The sequence below is a fragment of the Molossus molossus genome, unplaced genomic scaffold, assembly GCF_014108415.1.
Source record: "Molossus molossus isolate mMolMol1 unplaced genomic scaffold, mMolMol1.p scaffold_m16_p_19, whole genome shotgun sequence".
NCBI lineage: Eukaryota > Metazoa > Chordata > Mammalia > Chiroptera > Molossidae > Molossus > Molossus molossus.
In genome coordinates, this window is record NW_023425354.1 from 5826634 (window position 1) to 5850842 (window position 24209).

General features: G+C 57.0%; 1 protein-coding gene across 1 annotated transcript; it reads right to left on the minus strand.

Annotated features, from left to right (window-relative positions):
- Positions 1-5872: 5872 nt before the first annotated feature.
- Positions 5873-23541, minus strand: DNAI2 (dynein axonemal intermediate chain 2). The gene is made up of 12 exons (XM_036268336.1): positions 23357-23541; positions 21556-21717; positions 20495-20616; positions 17185-17327; positions 16813-16926; positions 14941-15080; positions 13164-13286; positions 10887-11110; positions 9191-9326; positions 8776-8886; positions 8109-8333; positions 5873-5959 (listed from the first exon to the last, which is right to left on the minus strand). Exons 1-12 carry the CDS (start codon positions 23537-23539, stop codon positions 5873-5875), a joined length of 1770 nt encoding a protein of 589 aa, XP_036124229.1. The 5' UTR covers positions 23540-23541.
- Between the last annotated feature and the right edge of the window lie 668 nt (positions 23542-24209).

A 24209-nucleotide genomic window follows, 5' to 3' on the forward strand; every position in this document is an offset into this window, starting at 1 on the left:
TGTGACAGGAAAGTAAAGGCAGGCACTCGCTCTCCACGACCCATTTCCACCTCATGTCCCATCATGCTGCTCGATGGACTTGGGTTCAACCCAGCTCGCCGGCAACACAAGCCGGTGCCGGGGTTGCTTTCGGGCCTCTGCACAGGCCTGTGCCTCTGCCTCGTGTACCCCTTTCAACGGGTCAGATTCCTGTCGTCCTCCCTGTCAGGCCCCCTCCTCTCTTTCTCCACCCAACTCTTACTCAGGCCCTTAAAGACCCACCCGAGTTGGCTCCCTGAGGGCGGGGCCCAGCGAGGGCCAGTGCTCACCGCGTGCCCTGCGCACCGGGTACTGTCCTGGAATCTGCTCAGCCATCCCACCCATCGCTTCCGCTCCGCCTCCGCGGGCCCACTGCCACGACCCATGGCTGGGACCCCGCCGTGCTCCAGCTGGTGGCCACCGCAGCCTGCATGCTCTCCCTACAGCCAATCTACGGCCACCCGCCATTGTTCTAAAAGCCAGACGGGTGTTGCCACCTCAGTCGAGATCCTGCCACGGCCCCCCACTGCCTTCCACATGGAGTCTGACCTAAGCCTGGAGGCCCATCCCCTCCTCCCGCCCTGGCTCTGGCCACGCTCACCCACGTGCACCGTTCCAGATGGGCCTCTCGCTTCAGCCATCCCTGAGCTTTGTTCCTGCCTCTCCGCATTGGAGCTCTGTCTCCCACTTGTCTGGCTAACTCCTTTCGAAGGCAGCTCAATGTCCCCTCCCTGTTTCCCGGCTGTTCTGCGCTCACTGAGCGCTTCGCGTCCTCGGAGTTTCCAGGGGGTGAAAGCTCCTTCGCCTGATGAAAAGGCCCTGCTGCCCCGGAGTGCCCAAGGCACCGGGGACCCCGATTCTCCTGCAGCCACAGTATTTTCTATTGGAGACGTGTGACGTGCGCCCTCCCTCCAAACCCACCCGCGGTTGGCCACTGTGTTCCATGAGCTCTGAGCACCCCCTAAAGCCCTGTGAGCCTCAAGGGCCCAGAGCACCCCTGCTTGTGAGCCGCGTGTGGCCACTTGGAGCTGGGGAGGTGCCGTGCAAGAGGAGCAAACCTCCACGGAGGACGTTTCCTCAGCAAGCCCCGCATCCCTCCAGGTCTGATGCTGAGGGTCCTGGGAAATTGTTCACACACCCTCCTGTCAGCTGCTACTAACCTAGGGCCCACGGGGAGGGCTCTTGGATGGACACCAGATGCTTCTACATGAGGGAGGGCACCGAAGCTAACTGAGTGTTCACTTAGAACCCAGCTGTGGTGCTGACGTGTTATTTCGTTCACCCCCCCAAGTGACCCCTGATGTAGGTAGCAGAGGTGCAGACAGGTGACTCTAGCCGTTGTCCCACTCCAAGCCACCATCTTCTCTCACCGGACACCCCCATGTCCTGTCCCCCAAACAGCCTCAGGGCTGCTTCCTTCCGGGGGGGGGGGCATCATCCAGGACCAGCCCAGTGATTTGGAAAAAATAAAATGCAAATCTGACCACACCTCTCCCCTGCTTCTCAATGATCTTAGGAGGAAGGTGGAAGTCCTTAACCGGACCCTCAGGGTCCTGCTTGCCTGGCCCCTGCGTGTTCTCCAGGTCCCTTCCGGCTACCGGGGACCACACTTCAGCCACTTCTCCCTGTCACTCAAAGGAGCACCAGCTGCCTTCTCTCCTCTGCCTGGAACGCCTCTCCGTTGTGCGCCCCCTAATCACACGTGTGCACACCTGTGCACGCACCTGCACACACCACCTAGCTGCCTCACACTCGTTCTGGGTCTCAGCCTCACTGTCACCTTCTCATGGAGGCTGTTCTGACAGCTGCTTCCCCGAGAGTCTAGGTTAGTTCCTCCTGTTGTCCCTCTCATCGCCCCCTGTACTTCTCCTGAAAAGGTCACTTTGCACAACCATCATTCTATACTTGTCTGTGTTTGTAGCTCGTTGTCTCTCCCTCTAGCGCACAAGCTCTGGGAGAGCGGACCTGTGTCTGGCTTCATCGCTCCCCGTGCCCGGTGCCTGGCACAGTGCTGAGAACAGGCACGTGCCCCAGACAGCAAGCACCTGGCTAGATGCAAACCTCAAGGTCCAGACCCTTCTGCCTGCCTGAAGCTCCATAAACCCCCACGCTGCCCACCATTCCCACCTGCATCCCCATGGCCTGGGCACAGAGGTGCTCGCCCCTGGGGCCGTTTCTGGGAGCAGGGAAGAGCTGAGAGGGGTGCTGACCCGACCCTGGTGTTACCAGCAGCCCCCTGGCCTCCCCTTTGGCCAGTGTCATCCCAGGGGATCTGCACCCCGGAGGCACGTCTGTTTCTAACAAAGGGCAGTGGGTCCTTCTGCAGGTCCCGCCCTGGGGCCCACAGTACTCAGTTGCCACCCAGAAGGGCGTGTGGGACAGCGGTTCCCTCGTGGCCCACGGCTGTCGTGATGCAAGTGGGAGCGTCCTCAGGTACGCGGCTTATTTATCCAGAAGGCTGAGGGGAGCACACTCTCCCCAGGGGTGCACGAGCGGAAGGGACCTAACGGTGCTGTGGACTCGGGTCCAGCTGCTGCTCTGCCACTGTCCGACCCTGCTCAGACGTGTCCCCGCACCCAGGCCTCCACCACCATTCCACATGCCACAGCCACGGTGGGTTCTCCTGGCAGCCTCTGGTTCTCCGATGAGGCATCTTGGTTTGGTTTTGACCCCTTGGGACATACTAAGCGACAGGTTCTAGGTGAGGCTGGTGAGTGAGGAGGTGAAGGTCGTGAGGACAAGCAGTGAGGGTGCTGCATGCACCCTTGCCCAGCGATGTGTGCCCGGCGATGTGTGCCCAGGGATGTGTGCCCGGCGATGTGTGCCCAGCGATGTGTGCCCAACGACGTCTGCCCAGCGACGTCTGCCCAATGACGTGTGCCCAGCGACGTGTGCCCAGCGACGTGTGCCCTGCGATGTGTGCCCAGGGATGTCTGCCCAGCGATGTGTGGCCAGCGATGTCTGCCCGGCGATGTGTGCCCGGCAATGTGTGCCCGGCGACGTCTGCCCAGCGACGTGTGCCCGGCGACGTGTGCCCAGCGACGTGTGCCCAGGGATGTCTGCCCAGCGATGTGTGCCCAGCGATGTGTGCCCAGTGATGTGTGCCCAGGGATGTCTGCCCAGCGATGTCTGCCCAGGGATGTCTGCCCAGCGATGTCTGCCCAGGGATGTCTGCCCAGCGATGTCTGCCCAGGGATGTGTGCCCAGGGATGTGTGCCCAGCGATGTGTGCCCAGGGATGTGTGCCCAGCGATGTGTGCCCAGGGATGTCTGCCCAGGGATGTCTGCCCTGTGATGTGTGCCCAGGGATGTGTGCCCAGGGATGTGTGTCCAGCGATGTGTGCCCAGGGATGTGTGCCCAGGGATGTGTGCCCAGCGATGTCTGCCCAGCGATGTGTGCCCAGCGATGTGTGCCCAGCGATGTGTGCCCAGGGATGTGTGCCCAGGGATGTGTGCCCAGCGATGTGTGCCCAGGGATGTGTGCCCAGCGATGTGTGCCCAGGGATGTCTGCCCAGGGATGTCTGCCCTGTGATGTGTGCCCAGGGATGTGTGCCCAGGGATGTGTGTCCAGCGATGTGTGCCCAGGGATGTGTGCCCAGCGATGTGTGCCCAGCGATGTGTGCCCAGCGATGTCTGCCCAGGGATGTGTGCCCAGGGATGTCTGCCCAGGGATGTGTGCCCAGCGATGTCTGCCCAGCGATGTGTGCCCAGGGATGTGTGCCCGGCGATGTGTGCCCGGCGATGTGTGCCCGGCGATGTCTGCAGGGCCTCCTCTCCTCCCCGCACCCGTGCCACAAAGGCCATCCCTCCGCAGCACCTCTATCCACAGGGAAGGTTTCTGATCCCAGCAGTGACCCACCTTTACCAGCATGAACAAAAGTTCAAGTCCTACTGCAGTGAAGGAATGTTCTTCGGAGATCACCGTCCTGGCAGCTCCCTGAGGGGTCCCTCCATGTGCCGGGGCTGTCGGGAAGCTGTGACTTTGTCCGGGACATTCCATTGGATGGATCCTCCTCTCTCAGTCAGGTTTCTACACCTTGGCTCTGCTGACATTCTCACGTCGCGGGCCTGTCCGGTGGGCTGCGGGGCTGTGAGCGGCATCCCTGGCCTCCACCCACCGGTGCCGGCAGCTTCCCTGCAACCAGCATGTCCATCCAGCAGGCCCCCCGGCATTGCCCAGTGTTCCCCTGGGGGCAAACCACCCCCAGTTGACACCGCTGCTCTCTGGACAGCTCCGGGCTCCCTGTGTCCTCGCATGGTGAGGGGCCATCACGGGGGGGGGGGGGCACGTGACACGTGGACACCCTCTGCCTGGAGCCTCTCCCTGGGAGACCTGGGCGCACGAGGGCTGAGGTCCGGGTCTGCCACTCGCCCGTGAGACGCGGGCAGCTTGGTCCCTGCCTCTGGTCTCTCTGGGCACACCCCCGACTCGGGGCGGACAGAGGGGACAGCACGCCTTCCAGGCGCTTTTCAAGTTCAAGCGCCCAATAAATGTGACCCGTGACGATGAGTTTATCGAGGTCTAGCCACAGTGGACACTCAATTTTTTTTTTTTTAGTGGGCACAAGGGCGGCTGGCCTTGGGTCTCTCCCTCGTAAGATTCTTTTTTTTTTTTATCCTCACCCGAGGTCATTTTTCGATATTTTGTTCAGATAGAGCGGGAGGGAGAGAGAGGAAGAGAGAGAGAAACATTGATGTGAAAGGGGCACATCGAGTGGCTGCCACCCGCACGACCCAACCAGGGCCGGGGACAAACTGCAACCGAGGTACATGCCCTTAGCGGGAACCGAACCCGGGTCTCTCGGGACTGCAGGCCGACGCTCTAACTGCTGAGCCAAACCGGCCAGGGCTCCCTCATAAGATTCTTAACACAGGCATTTAAAAAGGGGTCACACCTGACACCCAGAGTGAATGGTGGTCGGGGACTCCCCCTGGGACAAGGCCGGCTCTGACGTGCCCTCTTGCCTACGACATTTCTGGCGATGGTCACCGAACGCTCTGCTGTGCCGCAGTTTCAGGTGCCCCAGGGCCTGGCCCGTGGGTGACAGACGGGCTGGGAGTGAGCTGCCCGGCCCCCTGCCCCCGCCTGCCGCTCACTCGCTCTGTGACCCGGGCAGTCCCCACACCCCCCTGGACCCTGGTCTTCCTCTGTGTAGTAAGACAGTCAGCACACGGACCTTCCAGGACTTTCAGAAATAACTACTCCAGACAACACGAGACGCTCCCGTCAGGATGCGTAGTAAGCACTACTGTCAGCCTCGTTATCAGCCATTTAATTTACAGGAATTAAGGTCATAGAAAGCTCGCAGAGCAGAAGAACAGCTCGATTTGTGGATGGACCCTGACCTCCCCGGAGGGAACCGTGCCCGGGGACGCTGCTAGGCAAGACCTTGAGAGGGGACAGACTCCTGTTCGGGCTGTAAGTGGACGGGGAGGGTCAGGGAGAAGGAGAGCCCCCCACAGGTCTGTCTGAAGCTCCGCCGTGGCCGTGATGAGCCCAAGGGAGGCTGGGTCAGCCGGTGGACAATGACTGGCCCACAAAGCCCTGGAGAAGCGGAAGGGCGCGCAGGGCCAGGCTGAGAGCCGGTGAGGCCTGAGGGGGAGTTGGCCGCGGTGGCTGGGAGGGGCTCCTGTGCCAGGGATGAGCCCTGCCCCTCCCCTTCCAACAAGGGCTCTCTGGGGACAGGCTCAGTGAGGCAGTGTGGGCCAGCGATCGTGGGGTGTGGGGGCTGGGTCAGGGTCCCCTTGCTCCCCCTGTCCTCCCCTCAGTGACACTTTAAGGAAGGAGCTCAGCTCCCCACTTGTAGAACCAGCTGGAGGCGCCCCTGCGGGGGCTGCAGGCAGGGCTGACCTTTTAGGTCGGAGTCTCTTCAGGGGCTCCCTCTTCCTCCACTTCTTCCTCTCCCTCCACCTCCTCCTCAGTCTCGTGACTTGGTTGTTTCTGCTGAAGAAAGAGCGCAGAGTCCCTGGTGGGGCAGGCCTCCCTGCACCGGGAGCTCATCCCTGAGGCCGAAAGCAGCCGACTGGCTGCGGTCTGTGCCAGCGCCGAGGCCACGGGAGCCTGGCGGGTGCTCAGAGCCAGGGGTGTGGTGGTGGGGACAGCAGGGGAGTCCACAGGCCCAGGTACAAGTCCTGCTTTCGGCACCTGCTGCCTGGGTGGCCTCGGCTAGCTCCTCCTGAGTGTCCGTGGTCCCCTCCCCTGTGCTCCCCACAGAGCTGTGGCTGGGACTGGAAATGACGACTGTAAGGACCGGCTGGCCAAGCACAGAGACCGAGAGAGTCAGACGTGGGGAGGGAGCAGGAGGAGGGGCCGAGTTCTGCGAATGTAGCCCCTCCTGAGGCCCAACTTCTTCGCCTCGTGTGCTCAAGCTCCGTGAGGAGCACCTCTGGGGGGGGCCTCCAGCACGGGGACCGTGGCCTGTGAGGCGCACTGCACTGTGGCAGGTGGCCGGCGTGGGCACCGCTGCCCGCAGGGCTGGCGAGCTCAGAGCTGGTGGGCACGGAGCCTGGGCTCTGGGTCCAGCCTCTCCTCTGCCTAAGTGGAGGGAGGGCCCTGGCGCACCTGTGGCGCACAGGTGGTGTGAGAATAAAGCCACTCCGACCCAGACTTCCGAAAGCAAAACGCACCTGCGAGTTCCCAGCCCGGCCCTAGGCCCAGGGAGAGGGAGACAGAGGGGGAAGAAGCCAGGGAGGGAAGCAGCTGTCCTCTCCCTGGGCCCATCACCCTCACCCCTCCTGCCCGAGCCTTGCCACACGGCTCTCGGAGCAGGGCCGGCTTCCGGGTGGCACCCTGTGCAGTCGCACGAGGACCCCACACCTGCGTCCACGTTCTGCTGTCATCGTCTTGAAATTCCCAGGACATTTTGAACAAGGGGTCCCCCATTTTCTCTGTGCGCTGGGCCAGGCCCCAGATAAGAGCACTGGCCATGGCACAGGGTGGACAGGCACATGTGTTCCCGTCCTTCCCGCCCGCTCGGGTGCACTTTCCCATCTGGGCAGCTCATCTGTGGGCCTCGCGGGGCAACGACCAGACTGACAGCGCCCCCTCTTCCTCTGTCCCCGGAGGGCGGCCAGACACCTCTTTAGGGTTGATCTCCTCATTTGGGGAATGAGAATGGAAGGAACAAGAAGTGAAGTGGCTCAATGGTTGGAGCAATGGCCCTCGGACCGAAGGGTCTCGGGTTTGATTCCCGGTCAAGGGCACGTAGCTGGGTTGCAGGTTTGATCCCCAGCCCCAGGTGGGTTCGTGCAGGAGGCAACCAGTCGGTGTGTCTCTCTCACATCGATGTCTCTCTCTCTCTCCCCCTCCCTTCCACTCTATCTAAAAATCAATTGAAAAATATTCCCGGGTAAGGATTAACCAAACAAAAAGAAGAGAGAGAGAGAAGAGGTGAAGAGGTCACTACCGGCCCAGTTGCTACAGCCAGACAGTGCTTAGAGCTGGGCCATGAATACAGGGGCTCCGCCCAGGTCACAGCCCCTGACACCAGAACGCCCTCCACGGCGGGTGTCACAGCCCCTGACACCAGAACGCCCTCCACGGCGGGTGTCACAGCCCCTGTTCGCAGCCCTCGCAGCTCACTTTTTTTTAAAATCCTCACCAGAAGATATTTTTACATTTATCTTCAGACAGAGTGGGAGGGAGAGAGAGAGGGAAACATTGATGAGAGAGAGACACATCGACTGGCTGCCACCCGCACGAACCCAACGGAGGCTGGGGACGAACCACAACCGAGGTACGTGCCCTTGACCGGAACCGAACCCGGGTCTCTTTGGTTCGTGGGCCAACGCTCTAACCACTGAGCCAAACCAGCCAGGGCACAAGGCTCACTCTTATCTGACACCTCCCGTGGCCCCTGATGCTCGTTAAGTTGGTCACTTGCATGTTCAAGGCGCCCCCTGAGGTGGGGAGAGGAGGATCCCGACATGGACCCCTCCAGAGGCTGGGTCAGCTTGGAGCCAAGGTTCCTCTGGAGGAAGGTGCCATGCCTCCCATTTGCCAGCGGGGCAAATTCAGGCCCCCCTGATATGGGCGCTTGCTCGAGGTCACCCAGGTGCATGCCTGCCGCCCGCCCCGCCGCCCGCCGTACCGCTGCGGGCTGCTTCTTCATGGCCTCCCTCTCCTCCTTCTTCAGCTCTGCGAAGATGATGTCGAAGAACTCCTGCTCGGCCGCGGCCACCAGCTCCTGCAGGTCGGCGGCCTCCTCCTCCTGCAGCTCGTCATCCCTGCCCTCCGCCTTGCCCTTCTCCTTCAGGCGCATCTCGCGGTGCCGGGCCTCCAGGATCTTCTCCCGCCGCGTCTCCCGCTCAAAGATCTGGGCGCGGTGTCGTGATGGATCTCAGCCCCCAGTGCCCCTCCCTGGGGCAGTCCCCTGCCATCTGCCTCCTCCACTGGAAGTCTCCTACGCCTTCGTTTGATAGGTTCTGCTGCTATATATATATGGTTTGAGACCAGACCCACTGAGCTACTCAAACCACTTGATTGACACTGGAGAACTGAAGCCTGCAGTGGTAAAGTGACTTGCCCAAGGCCACTTGGCTACTTAGTGGTTAAGCCGGGGAGGATTCAGACCCCCCCTCCCCAACACCCATTCACAGTTCTCATTTCAGGACACCGCGCTGCCTCCCCAGAATGGCCACCCACTCCCCAGGAGGCGAGAGGGAGCGGCCACACGTGTTCCTCTGACTGGTCTGTTCACAGGGACCAGGTCAGGACAGGAGCCGGAGTGCACCTTGGCCCCGGCACCGGGCACTTACAGAGGAAGCCATGTTCTTCTCATTCCTCTGGAGGCTGCACAGCCCCTGCGACACCTCCAGCAGTGTGGTTGTCCCCAGCTGGGAGCCGCAGGCGATGAAACACCCGTTGTCCTGCACCCGGAGGCAGGAGAGGGCCTCGTCACACACCTGTGGGAGGGCCCGACAGACCAATGGAGGAGGAGATTGTCTGGCTCCTGGGGAAGCTTAGCCAGCTGGCCCCATTCAAACGCCCTTGGTGACTCCCCCGACCCACAGGATGACCTACACACTCTGCGGTTGGCTGTAAGGGCCCTTTGACTGCCCCGCCCCCAGCCTCATCATCTACCTGGCCCCACCCCCCCACTCCCCCTCCAGCCTCACAGTCACCCACCAGGGCCCCAGGGCCTGGATGCCTGGGGAGGGGGTTGTGCATGACCTTCAGGCTGAGGGCAGGGTCACACTGCTTGAACACAAAGTCCCAGATGTCCAGGGTCCCGTCCATCTTGGTGGTGAAGAAAACCGCCGGCCGCACCGGGCTCCAGGCGCCATCCGTGAGGTAGGCCATGTGATACCTGCGGGGAGCCGTGCCAGCAGTCGGGGACCACTGCGGTTGAGGGGGATGGGGAGGCTGCTGAGCCCCGGCTGAGCCCCCAGCCCTCCCTCCCTGGCAGCAGAGTCTCACTGTTGGCTGACGTCTGGCCATGCCAACCTCACCCACCCACAGCTCACAGGCTGCACTTTAAAGGCTTTGGGTTGGTCCTTCCCATGGGCTGGCCACTGGCATTTGCCCACAGCTAACTGCAGGGAACAGGCATGTATTGCTGGATCTGGGCCCAGTGGCCCGTCCTGGGACTCACTGAAGGAGTGGGGGGCAGGATGTGCCCAGGAGAGCTCCTAACACGGAGCTCAGGAGAGTGTCATATTCCTGCTCGGTCCGATCTAGACTCCCAAAGACCCCTGCAGTGAGGCGTGCAAGGGGACCCCTGTCTTACAGCGCAAAAACCAACTCGCCAAGGATTAGAGGCTTAGACCTATGACCCGAACCTGTAAAACCAGAAGACAATACTGGGAGAAAATCCTTGACATTGGTCTTGGCGGTGACGTTTTGAACCTGATGCCAAAAGCTCAGGCAACGAAAGCAAAAATCAGCAAGAGGGGACCGCACCAAACTAAAAAGCTTCTGCACGGCAAAGGAAATAGTCAACAAAATAAAAAGCCTACGGAACGGGAGTGAATATTTGCAAACCATATGTCCAACAAGGGGTTAATATCTAAAATATATAAGGAATTCACACAACTCAATAGCAAAAAGCAAAAAAGCCAATTAAAAAATGGGCAAAGGGCCTGAGCAGACATTTCTCCAAAAAAGATAAACAATACAAATGGCCAACAGGTATAGGAGAAGGTGCTCGCATCACTCATCATCAGAGAAATGCAAATCAAAACCACAATGAGATAATACCTTGCCTGTTACAATGGCCGTTGTTAGAAAATCAAAAGAGAGGATGCGGAGGAAAGGGGACCCTTTATCACCGCTGGTGGGTATGTAAATTGGTGCAGCCAATATGGACGTTCCTCAAAAAAATGTGTCTACTGGGCCTTTTACCATAAAGGTCCTGAGTGTTTACAGGCGAAGTAAAGGATTGAGTGAATAACATACGACATGAGTCTGGAAGAGCCCCCCTCAACTTCAGCTACTTCCTGCAAAATCGGGCTCCACCGTACACCTGAGCTCATGATATCTTTATTCACGACAGCTCAGAGGTGACAGCAACCCAAGTCTCCAGCAACATAGAAATGGATAAACAACATGTGGCGGCCACCTTGGAGACTAGGAACAAGTGACTTTGCCGCCCTGTAGCTTGGTTCCCGCACGCAAACAGTAAGGTGCACAGAGAACAGTGCTACCCACTCCCAGCGTTGTTTGAGGGTTACGGAAATTCGTCACTGCTGTTATCATTGCTAACCCATGTGGTCTGAAGCATATTCCTTTGTGAAAGGGCTGAATCAAGCCACTTCCTAGCACAAGCTCGGGTGTTTGTGGAGGCCCCGGTCACCCCCGGGCTGGGCTGGGCCCCCTCTGTCCCCTCTACCCTCCTGCAACCCTCTCCCACTCCCAAAAGTTCCCTTACTTGGTCCACATGATGGACGACTCACGGCTCTCCTCTGACCAGATGCGGGCGGTCCAGTCGCCGATGGTCAGGAAGTTCTTCGGGTAGAATGGATTCCTCTGGAGGGCGTAGACGGGGCCGTGGTGGCCGGGGAAGGTGCACACGATCTTCTCGGCCGGTGTCTTGGCCTTGCGGTTGCAGGAGATGACAATGCCTTGCTCGGTGCCCACCATGAACTTGGTTGGCTGTGCAGGGGGGGACACAGGAGTGGGAGGTTCCATGAAACATCGGCTGGGGGGTTAGCTGGCATGGTGAGCAGCCTTTTGGGGTGGACCTTTGGTTTAAGCTTCTGCTCAGGCTGTGTCCCACCTGCTCCTAGGGAGCTACCCCCCGTTCCCATCTTCATCAGACCCCACGCTTCTTGAGACCCTGCTCCAGGGCCCGTGCTTCGTGAGGGCTTCTTGACACCCCAGCTCTGGAGACCCTCGTTAGCAACCCTCCTCACTGTGCCCACGAGGCACTCTGCCGTAGGTCCTGAATAATATAAAACATCAGTCTAGAACAGCTCCCCCCACAAGTCCACCTGCTCCCTGGAAAACTGGGTTATACTGTACACCCGAGTTCATGGCAGCATTATTCCCAACACCTCAGCGGTCAAAGCAACCCAAGTGTCTAGTGACAGATGGACGCATGGACAAAATGTGGTCTATCCGTCCAAGGGGATACTGTTCAGCCTTTAAAAGGAAGGAAATTCTGGCACATGCTACGGTGTGGATGAGCCGTAAGGACATTCCGCTAAGTGGAATAAGCCATCATAAAAGGGCAAATACGGTGAGAATCCGCTTAAGTGAGGTGCCTGGGGGCGTCAGTTCACAGAGACAGGAAGTAGAAGGGGCTGGGGGTGGGCGATGGGGAGCTGTTTAATAGCTACAGTACAGGGTTTCGGTTTTGCAAGATGAAGAAGTTCTGGAGATTCGTTGCACAACATGTGAATGTACTTATTAACCCTACTGAATTGTACACTTAAAAGTGGTGAAAATGGTAAATTTTATGCTAGGAGTTTTTGACTACAATTAAAAAAAATAGCCGTGCCCTGGCCAGTTTGGCTCAGCGGTTAAAGCGTCGGCCTGCGGTCCGGAGAGACCCAGGTTTGGTTCCCGCTAAGGGCACGTACTTCGGTTGCAGTTTGTCCCCGGCCCTGGTTGGTCGTGCTGGTGGCAGCCACTCAATGTGTCCCTTCACGTCGATGTTTCTCTCTCTCTCTCCCTTCCTCTCTCTCCCTCCCACTCTATCTGTACAAAAAAATGGAAAGATATCCTCTGGTGAGGATAAAAAAAAAAAAAAATAGCTGGGCTACAAGTGGGGGGTCAAAGGAAAATGAAGAGAGAGCGTGAGAGGCCCAGGAGAATAACAAAGTGAGCTGCAGGGCTCCTGCACGCTAGCAGGGGAGAAGAGCGACCCAGTCTGATGGCCCATCTGCCTCCAGCCTCACTCAGGGGGTGGGGGGGAGGGGTGCATGGGTCGACGCTGAACCACTGAGCCACATGGCCAGGCATCACCTTTCCTTTTCTTTTTTTTTTTTTTATCCTCACCTGAGGACACTTTTTCATTCTTTGTTCAGATAGAGCGGGAGGGAGAGAGAGAGAGAGAGAAACATCGATGTGAAAGGGACACATCGAGTGGCTGCCACCCGCACGACCAACCAGGGCCGGGGACAAACTGCAACCAAGGTACGTGCCCTTAGCGGGAACCGAACCCCGGTCTCTCCGGACCGCAGGCCGACGCTCTAACCGCTGAGCCAAACCGGCCAGGGCACCTTTCCTTTTCTTTACTGTTCCTTCTCCGTTACTGCACTCTGCAGTTATGCCTGTGCTGTGGGTTTCCTGGGAGCCGCCTCTTCCTTCTCCACAGGAAGTGCAGTGACCAGGCCAGAGTCTGACGCAGGGCGGAGGCACAGCCTGGCCTCCTGCTGCTGGTCCTGGGCCGGCCTCTCACGAAGAATGGGGCTTTTCTAGAATCTGGCCCAGTCTGGAAGCTTGCCTTCTGTTCAGCCCAGCCACCAGCCCTGACTGCTTGGGAATGAGAAGGACTTGCTTCCTCAAGAAGCTCTGCTGCCCCCTGCTGGAAAGGTGTTGTAAAGACCACCCAGGTCCAGGATGATGCTTCTTGGAGATGTGCCGGGCACAAGGTGAGCAGCTTTGGGGGTCCCCCAGCATCAGATACACCAGCCACGGCCTGCTCTCGGCTCGGGGTGCCCTGGCTATAGAAGTAGGGGAAGAAAGGGGAAGGAACACTCACCAGAGTAGACTCGAACTCCAGGGAGATGGCCCCCAAGGCATTTTCCAACTGCTCCTTTTTGGTGATGTCCATGATCACCACCTCGGTGGGCTCACTCAGTTTTCGTATATCCCACCACATGACCTGACGGGAGAAGGGAGCGACTGTGAGACCCGAGGTCCTGCGACTCCCCTGGCTTTGGTGTCCCTCACCTCCTCCAGCTCCCTGGCGTCAGTCACTGTGGTCAAAGGGTGGCAGAGGCTGCCCGCAGCCCACGGGGACAGACATGCTTTGAGAATGACTGCTCTGCACTACAGTCCAGAGCCTGTCTGGTCACGCGTCAGGGGCAAGTGTCGTGAAGCCCAGATGGTGGGGCCTCACCCCAGACCTACTGAATCAAAATCTCCAGGTGTGGGTCCAGCATCTGTATTCTTGTTTTTTTAAATCCTCACCTGAGGACACTCCTGCACTTATCTTTGGATAGAGCGAGAGGGAGAGAGGGAGGCAGAGAGAGAGAGAACCATCGACGTGAGATAGACACATCGACTGGCTGCCACCCACACGACCCCAACCAGGGCCGGGGACAAATTGCAATCGAGGTACATGCCCTTAGCAGAAACCGAACCTGGGACTCTCTGGTCCACGGGCCGATGCTCTAACTGCTGAACCAAGCCGGCCAGGGCTGCATCTGTATTCTTAAAGGCTCCCCACAATATGGCAACACAGCGCAATGTTGTAAATGCACAGACACGCTGCACAGAAATCGCACTGCCAGGAACGTGTGCCGCTGATGTCCCTTCACAGGTGCACAAGAACATTTATGCCATTGTACTCCGCTACATTTTTTTGGTAACAACAAAATATTAGCCCTGGCCGGTTTGGCTCAGCGGTTGGAGCGTTGGCCTGCGGTCCAGGGAGACCTCGGTTGGGTTCCCACTGAGGGCGAGTGCCTTGGTTGCAGTTTGTCCCCGGCCCTGGTTGGTGGTGCGGGTGGCGGCCACTCGATGTGTCCCTTTCACGTTGATGTTTCTCTCTCTCTCTCTCTCTCTCTCTCTCTCTCTCTCTCTCTCTCTCTCTCCCTCCCACTCTATCTGAACAAAAAATGAAAAAAATGTCCTCGGGTGAGGATAACAAAAAAATTTTAAATCCTCTTAAATAAATTATGCCATGACCATTGCAGACCTTAACAGGCAGGGGGCAGTACTTTATGAAATATAAACTCATCTCCAAGATACGTTATATGAAAAACATCAAGTGCAGATCCACACATAAGGTGTGCAAAGAGGGCGAAGAAGACAGGTGCACTTGCTTCTGTACACAGAGACTGTCCCTGACAGACCACACTGGTGTGGGTGGGTGCTCCTGGGAGGGCGCCTGTCCTTCTGTGTCTGTTGCGTGTTGTTCCATATGCATGTATGACCTATTTTTCAATTTAAAAATAAGATGCAGTCCTGGCCGGTGTAGCTCAGAGGTTAGAGCGTCGGTCCGAAGACCATAAAGTCACAGGTTCGATTCCGGTCAAGGGCACGTACCTCAGTTGCAGTTCAGTCCCCAGCCCTGGTTGGGGTCATGTGGGGGACAACCAATTGATGTCTCTCTCTCACATCGATGTTTCTCTCTATCTATCTACCCCTCCCACTCTGTCTGAAAATAAATGGAAAAATATCCTCAGGTAAGGATTAACAAAATAAATAAAAGTAAGATGCAAAAGAAAATGTTCCCCGGGGATTTCAAGGGGGAACCAAGTGCCTGTTACTGCTCCCCACCCCTCACCCCTACAGCAGCTGGCTGTGGGTACCTGCCCGTCTGTCGATGCTGAGAAGCACTCCGTGCCCGTCTTCGACTGCAGCCAGATGGTGGCATACACGGGGTCTCGGTGGCTGAACTCAATGGTGGACAGCTCCGCCACCAGGCTGCCCTTCCGCGTGTCCCAGCAGGCTGGTGGGGAGGAATGAGGGGGAGGTGAGCGGGGCACAGGCTTCCTTTCCTGGTGCGGGGAGCCGGGCATCGAGGGGTGCTCTTCCCTTGGTTTGGCAGGTGCGTGTTTGTGCTGGAATCAGGTTCGGCGTGGGTGCCCTGCCGGCGCGGAAAGACCCCAGAGCGCATGCGCGCAGGCTGCATCCAGCCCGCGGACCCTGCGTGTGCTGAGCACCGCCCTGGAGAAGCCCCTGGAACAGGACAGGCACTGCCCCTGGGCTGCAAATACAGCCCAGGCTGTCATTTCTCTGGTGGGGGACACGGGGTGGTCAAGGAAAGCTTCCTGGAGGAGGTGAGAGGGAATGAGCCTGAGGATGAGCCTGGGACAGCGACAGGCTCCTGAAAGCAAGCACGCAGGTGACTCTCCTGCTGCGGGAACTCATCCCCTGTCCCCTGTCCTTGGCTGCCTCTGATGGGAACACAACTCCCCGGGGGCTTTACTCCTTCGTCCTTGACTCAGCCCCTTGGCGGGGCTTTGCCTCATCTGCTTCCCCAAGACCTGGCTCCTCTCCTCTGTGTCCTAATCCATTTGTTTCCATTTTCCCACGAGTGCACAGCGAGGACGCGCCCTGTCACTCCGAGCTGTTTCTAGGAAAGCTGACTTGGCAAAGCAAACAGCAAACGCACTGGATCTTTAAGTGCTGGTTTCTGGAGCCCACGGCTCCGCTCGGGCAAAGCGAAGCTCAAGGGAGGGTCCCCTCGCGCCCATCCTGGGCCGCCGAGCCCAGGGCCAGCCTGAGTGGGCATGAAGGCCACCAGAGGGTCATGAATAATGAGTGAGGCAGGGCTCCTGAATAAAACATGGCAGAGGGCCCTCAGAGCCCTGGCTCCCGGGCGGTGCGGCCGGGAGGGTATGGCAGGCCCTGTCTGGTCCCCAGCCTGGCAGCTTCCCCAGGAAGGAGGCCGCAGGTCTGAGAGGGGGCTCGGCGGTCTCAGAGCACCAGGAGGCGGCCTGGCCACAGCGTGTTTCCGAGGAGAATTTACCCAGCCATTCCGGCTCCTTCTCCTGGAGGAAGGGAGGAGGTTAAGAGCCTGTGAAGGTAGGAGGATGGGGGGCCTTTTCCACGCCCACGGAATCTGGCTTGGGGCGCAGACAGGACGGGGCGAGTGTCTGGCTGCCCCAGGGCCAGGGCCCGAGGTGGAGGGACTATCAGGCAGAGCCCATGTGGACAGATTCCTTCCAATCTCACTAGCAATAAAAAACTCAGTTTTCTGGGGGTACGATCAGCAAAAAGAGCAGACTGAGGACCTCTGAAAATCTCCTCCATAAAAGCAATGAGAACGCCTGTCCCGATAAGCTTTTTCAGGACTCTGGGAATCAGGCAAAGGCTGCCAGCGATCCAGAAAGTGTCGGTGCAAGAAAAGCAGCTCATTCTAGGAAGAACAGTGAGTTTTGGTGCATTTTAACTTGCCCTACTTAAGATCCTACACTCTCCACCCCACGGTAACCTTGCAAAATAGCATCCTGCCTCCCGGGCGGGACCCGCTAGCCTGGCAGCCACAGGAGGCAGCGGCGTGGGCTGGAGCTCCGTCAGGTCTCCTGTCCACAGGTCATGCTTTGACCGGTGGGGTGGCTCCCCGAAAGACCCCGCTTGCAAAGTTGCCTATATTCGACTTGGCTCAGCTCGCCCAGTGAGGGGGTCTTTTCTTTTCATGGAGACACCTGTCGGTTAAGAACGCGGGTCCCTCTTACCGATCTGCCCATTGTAGCAGCCTCCCAGGAGCACGTGGGAATCTTTGGGGTTGTACTCCAAGGTGACAAGAGCAGATGATGGCTTTAGGACAGTCTCAGGCCTGTTGGGGTTTTCTAAAAAGCAGGGGGATATATATATATATATATATATATATATATGAATGAATATTTATATGAATACACACACACACACACGCACGCAAACACACACACATGCGTTTTTATATATCCTCACCCGAAGATGCTTTTCCATTGATTTTTTAGATTTTTTTGATATTTAGAAGGGGTTGAACTGTTAGGCCCTGTTCTTTCCAAGCCTGATGGGATATATATATATATATCCCCTGGCCACCCAGCCTCTCTGATTCTCACCCAGGTCCCAGATGTACGATTCCTGGCTCATGTTCTCAGGTGCCCGTTGAAAATTCAAGCAAGAATATGCCACTGCCAACTTTCTGTTGCCATCGGGGTGCCAGGACAGGTGTGTGGCTGACCGCTTGATATCTTGGGGGTCCCTTTAGGGGGAGCAAAAGGCAGAGGCTGCAGTGCAAGGCTCCTCCGATTTCTTGTTTACTAAATGTTTTCTTTAAAATATTCAGACCTATTTAAGCATACACATTCACTCAGAGAAATTTATTTTAAAAGCAAAATTTATAGGACTCCCTTAATCGAAAAACCAATCCCACCAGCCATAAATACAAGCTAAGAATACAAATTAAGTCCTGGCCAGTTTGGCTCAGCGGTTGGAGCGTCAGCCTGCGGACCAGAGAGTCCCAAGTTTGGTTCCCGCTAGGGGCATGTACCAAAAAAACCCACAAAAAAACAAAGAATACAAATTAAAACAGTGGAAGCAAAATATTAAATTCCAGTCTACTGCTTTTACTTGCTGAATGTTTTGTGACTGAGGCTCAATTCCCATTGCTATTAAAATAAAAGGGAGCATGCAGAATTCAACAACCATGCTCTTTCGCATTTGCCCAAAGGAGTGGAAAACTTAGGTCCACACAAAACCTGCACACGGGTGTTTACAGCACCTTTGTTCTTTTCGTATTGCTGTTAATCCTCACCCAAGGATATTTTCCCATTGGTTTTTAGACAGAGTGGAAGGGGTGGAGGGGGAGAGAGAGAGAAACATCTATGTGAGAGAGACATAGAGACTGACTGCCTTCCGCATGACCCTGACCAGGGCCGGAGATCGAACCTAAAACCCAGGTACGTGCCCTTGACCAGGAATCAAACCCACAACCTTTCAGTCCACGGGCCAACACTCCAACCACTGAGCCAAACTGGCCAGGGTACGGCAGCTTTATTATTAATTCTCAAAACTTAGAACCAACCAAAAGGAATGAATTGTGATCCATTCATACACTGGAACAATGTTCGGCATTAAAGAGAAACGAACCATCAAGGTGGACACATAATGTACACTGCTAAGCAAAATGCCAATCTGATGAGGCTACGTACTACATGACTCCAACTGTGACATCCTGGGAAAGGCAAAACCATGGAGACAGTGAACAAATTAGTGGTTGACAAAGGTTTGGGGGGAGAACAGGATACATAGGTGAGACATAGGTGATTTTTAGGGCAGCGAAACTCTTCTGTATGATAATTTTGTCAAAACTCATGGAATGTACAACACAGCTGTAAACTATGGCCCTTCAGCTATGGGCTGAAAGTCTGTGCCCCCCCCCCCCATCCTGCCCCAAATTCATAAACTGAAACCTAATCTCCGATGTGATGGTATTAAGGCAGGGCCTTGGGGGGGTGGTTAGGTTGTGATGGGATTAGAGCCCCTGTAAATGAGGCTCCAGGGAGCACCCTCACCCCACAGCAAGAAGGTGGCTCTCTATGGGTTAGGAAGTGGGTCCTCCCCAGACCCAGAACTCAACCATGCTGGCCCCCTACTCCCAGAGCCCCCAGCCTCCAGGACTGTAGATTTCTGTAGATAGATTTCTGTTGTTTCTAAGCTATCTGGTCTATGGTCTTTTGTTACAGCAGCCGGGAACAGACTGAGACAGGGTGATCACGATGTGTCCCTATTGGCTCATCACTGTGACAAACGTACCAGTGGGGTGTGACAATGACAGTGGGGGAGGTGGTGTGGGTGGGGGTGAAGGGGGGACGTGGGAACTCTGTTCCTTCTGATCAGTTTTGCTCCGGACCTAAAAGTGTTCTGAAAAATAAACTGATTTGAGAGCAAGGGGGGAGGGAAAATGAGAAAACACACTAGACTCTGTGGCCCCAGGCGGAGACTTTCTCCTTGAAGAACACAGGAGAATGAAAGTGGAAACAAAATAACTCTCTGTGATTTACTCCCTTCCCTCCTCCCTGGGAGCAGCCTGCAGGAGAAAGCGCTCGGGCTGGGATCCAGGACACCCGAGTTCCAGCCTTGGGGTCACCCGCCCACTGTGCGCTCTGAGCACTCCCCCTGCCGGGGGTCAGTTTCGGCACCTGGGGGCAGGATGGCATGATTTGTAATGCATCATTCCACCAGGTCAGGCCTCAGCAGGTCTGGGGCAGCCAGGAGCACAGCACCCCTATGCCCCGCCCCTCTCCTGCACGCCCCTCTCCTGCACGCCCCTCTCCTGCACGCCCCTCTCCCGCACACCCCTCTCCCGCACACCCCACTCTTTCCTGCTCATGTTGGGACCAGGTTAAGCACTTCCCAGGATCCTCAGTGGGTCCTGGTAGCAAAACGAATCTCCCAGGGTTGTCCTTGGAGGCTGGACACAGGTACTCTCTGCACAGTCAAGCATACACACATACAGACGCGTACCTACACACGTACACATTCACCCATGCACGTAAGCACATACGCCTAGGTGTGTTTCTTTCTTTTTTTTTTTTTTTAATCCTCACCTGAGGACATTTTTTGTTCAGATAGAGCGGGAGGGAGAGAGAGAGAGAGAAACATCGACGTGAAGGGACACATCGAGTGGCCGCCACCCGCATGACCAACCAGGGCCGGGGACAAACTGCAACCGAGGCACGTGCCCTTAGCGGGAACCGAACCCGGGTCTCTCCGGACCGCAGGCCGACGCTCCAACCGCTGAGCCAAACCGGCCAGGGCGTCCTAGGTGTGTTTCAAACAGAGCAGTGCTCTCCACACGCAGTTCTGCACCTTGTTCTGGTTCACGTATTACCCCCGGCAACATGCCCTATAGCCACCAGGAGCTGCCTCCTGCACGCTGACAGCCGCAGGGTTTTCCCGAGTGTCCCCGAGGGCCAGGTCACGCCCTGCCGCAGTGACGATCCACACGCACAGTGATCTCACACGCGTGTACCGGTGCCATACAGGCCTGTTGTCGAACTGCTGTCCTTACAGGCGATTCCCGGGTGCACTCCTCCTGAGGGTGGGGGACGAGGTCCTTCTGCCCACAGTGCGGCCGGGTCACCGTGCTCTGCACTTTGCACGTCCTTCCTGCCGTGGATCGCCCCTCCCTGTGCACAGCTTTGCACACTCGCTCCATCTCTCCCCAGGCTCCGTCTCTCGCCATCTCCGTCCTCCCTTTCCACCCCCAGGCCTGCCCCAGGGTAGGGACCACTTGTCTGCTGGGTGATGTATTGCTCTGCCCTTTATCAAGCTCGGGGCACAGAGGGCGCGGCGAGGAGTCAGGTTAGGAAACACCCGCCTGCAGAGGCGACAGATGGGCCAGCACCCGCCCAGCTAGAGAAATACCTGAAAACATTGATGGTTTTAGCTGCCGGGGCCTCTTCCGTCACTTCCACCTCCTCCTCGTCATCAAAATACTCCTGGTAGATGTTGACGGCATTATTCTGCTTGATGCAGTGCTCCATGACCTGAGGGACACCCCGGGAGGTCTCAGCCGCCAGGGAGACTGTCCGTCTGACTGGGGCTGACAAGAGGTCTGGGAGGGCGAAGAAATAAGGGGCCCTTTCCCACCCTTCCAGCCCATGCACGCTCTACGGGGTGAGGACTGGTTCTTAGTGGTAAACAGTATTGCTGTTTATATACAAAGCACAGATGTGCACACAGTGCATAAACAGATATGCTGCATACCTATGACACTGTAGTTTCATGGGGGAGGCAAAGAGAAAAAGAATGTCTAAAATGGCTCCTTGGGATAAGGCAAAAAAGGGGAAGAAACACCGCTTCAGCCAGACAGAAGTCATCACTCCACATCTAGCACCCATCTCTGGCTCCCCTGCCCAGAAAGCCATCTCCATTATGCTAAACGTCCATCGTGAAAAGCCCAAGTGCCACCTCTTCCAGGAAGCCTTCCCTGATTTCTTTGGCAGGAAATGGCCTCTCTCTCCTTATGGGGCAAAATGGCCATCCCTTCTCTCACAGTGTGTCTTTCTACATCATATGGTGATATCTCTGGATTTGTCTTTGACCTCTGGTGGATTATAAACTCTTTGGAGTAGGATGTATGTGGATTTCATTTTTACAGTCTCTACTGTGCCTGGCAGAGACCAGAAGCTTGGTTCAAATGTGCTGAGGGGAAGAATGTTCCCTGCTGGTAGGAAGCTGGTGGGTGGGGTTCTTTGGGACTCCCTGCCCCAAAGGGCCACTTTTCAGCCTCCCCTTAAAGCCTACTCAGCACCTGCACCTCCCTGCCTTCCCCTCTGGCCTGCTTGCTCCCAGACAGAAGGCTCCTTGTGGCAGCTGGTGCCCCTCCCCTAAGGAGCCACAGGAGCTGAGCACAGGCTTGACACGCAGTTGGGGACCACGGTGATGGGTGCGGCTCTGGCCGCTGGCGCCGAAGGAAGCCTCACCAAGCCCAGCTGCATGATGGTGTTGATGTAGTTCTCATCTTTCTCCACCTTCTTCCGGAAGCGGATCGTCTGCTCCAGCTCCAGGGGGTTCACATCCTTGGGCCAGCCCCCCTCCACGTGGTTGACACCCCGGGTCTCCATCTCGAATCGCTCTGTGTTGGCCTGAACAGAGAGCCCCCGGTGAGAACACCTGCCCCAGGTGCGAGCATTCAGCCACTTCTGCAAACCAGCATCCGGAGCCCTGAGCGCTCAGGGCGGACCATGCGGTGTCTTTGGCCGAAGCCACAATACGTTCAGGTACCAGGAAGGTGGTCCCCGGTGCTCAGGACGTCACAGGCACCATGGAAGCGCCACTGTGTGGAGCTAGCAGCCTTGCAGCTGACGCCAGTGGACAGCCCACTGCCGACCGTGCCTGCAGCCCACCCCTCTGCTCGGTAAGATGCCGGGGGAGAAAGCAGTGATGAAGTCTTCTCCGCCCCCCTTTTCCAAGGTCTCAGGAACGGAAGCCTGGAAACAGTGAAGAGTTCGGATCTGCTCTGCCCAGTCTCTGTGGCAGGGAGGAGGGTACAGGTGCAGTTTTACCCTTTAAACTTACCAGCTTGCCACCTTTCCATTTTTTCCCATTTTGGAAACTGTGGTAAAATACACATAACAGGCCCTGGCCGGTTTGGCTCAGTGGTCAGAGCGCCGGCCCGCAGATCAAAGAGTCGCGGGTTTGGTTCCGGTCAAGGGCACGTACCTTGGTTGTGGTTCAGTCCCCAGCCCTGGCTGGGTCCTGAGGGAGGCGACCAGTCGATGTGTCTCTCTCACATCGATGTTTCTCTCTCTCCCTCCCCCCACTGTTTCTGAAAATAAATGGAAAAATATCCTCGGGTGAGGATTACAACATAAATAAGTAAATACAATAAAATACACATAACATAAATGTTACCACTTTAAATGTTTAACGGGCACAACTCAGTGGTGTTGAGGACATCGCCCGTGTTCGGCTGCTACCGCCACCACCAAGTTCCAGAACTGTCGCCAGCCTCATGGAGACCCTTTCTCATTGACGGCCGCTTCCCTTCCTGTGCATTTTCAAGCCAGCTCCCCACAAAGGGAGGAGTCTTCACCGGGCAGGGCTGCAGACAGAGACCCTAACTGGTGTGGCCTTCATGACGGCCGCCTCTACGACCTGGACCACACTGCCCTGGTCCGGCGACAGCAACGAGCCCCGGGAAACGAGGCTGTGCGTTATCAGAACCACTCGCCACGTGTTTTTGATGAAATCAAGTGTGATCTTCACTCAGTTGACTTGAGGCATGATAAATGGGTAATTTTCTTTGATCTGATTTTCTCTCAGCAGTTCCCAACATAATCGGGAGCTGACCACCTGGTCCAGACAGGCGGGGAACCCGCTGGGAGTCCGGACAGTGACATGACCCAGTTCTCTGACCCTGGAGGCCCCTCTGACCGGAACGTTCTATGGCAAAAGCCTGACTTCTCACAGCTGGGCGGTGCCTGTGGTTATAAAACTCTGCCTCCTCAGAATACCTCTTCCACCTGTATCCAATGCCCAAGACAATTCCAGAAAGAGTCTGAGAGCTGAGGCCAGAACCATGGGGAGAGAAGTCTTGACTGGCATTCACCTGGCCCCGGACCATCTGGTGCTGGGTCTTCTCCTGGCCCTGGGCACTGTGGTGGGTCTTGGTGCCATCCCGCCCTCGGGCTCCCAGCATCTACAATGGTCCACTCTAACTGGCTCAGGTGGGTGGAGTCACCAAGAGCCCCTCGCTGGCCGGGCCCCAGGGCGGGGACCCACCTCGTGCTCCGACATGCTGGTGGAGCACTGGATGCCCATGTCCACCGGGTTCCGCGCCACGAACTGCTCCGCCAGCTCGGGGTTAGGCGGGATGTCAATGTTCAGCTCCGCCTGGCGGTCCGAGAAGTTGCATTGCTTCCCGAACTCGCTTCGCTTTTTGACATACACGTACACGATCTCCATGGCACCGGCTGCTGCGGGGCAGAGGGAGGGTGTGCGGTGAGGGGTCCCGCCTGGATGCTTCTGGTCCCCAGGGGCCTCCCCGGATAGGATCCAGGTCCCCGATCTGGCCGAGGGGAGGGGTTCTAGGGGATTTGTCCAGAGGCTGAGTCGGCATTTTAAAAAGCATTTATTGCCCAGCCGGTGTGGCTCAGTGGACTGAGCGTCGTCCTATGGACTGAGAGGTTCTGGTTCGATTCCCGGTCAGGGCACAGGCCCAGGTTTCAGTCTCGATCCCCAGTAGGGGGCGTGCAGGAGGCAGCCAACCCATGTTTCTCTTTCATATGGATGTTTCTCTCTCTCTCCCTCCTGTCTCTCTAAAAAAATAAAGAAAACATGTTAAAAGAATCATTTATTGAGTAATGCCGACATGCTAAGCATTATCTTGTTCAGCCCTTGCATTGTCCTCTGAAGTGGACCACGACATCTCCATTGTACTCCGGAGGACTCGGGTACTCAGGGGCCCCGAGTGCTGGTAAGGTACCGCTGGTCTGCTGACCCCAGAGCGCTTGCTTGTGCAATGGCACTGTTTTCACTGATCTATATGATTATTTCGAGGCAGGAGGAAGTATTGATGGCAATTCTGGAGTGAAATTCCTTGCCAGGCACTGGACCTGATCATGCAGTGCACAGG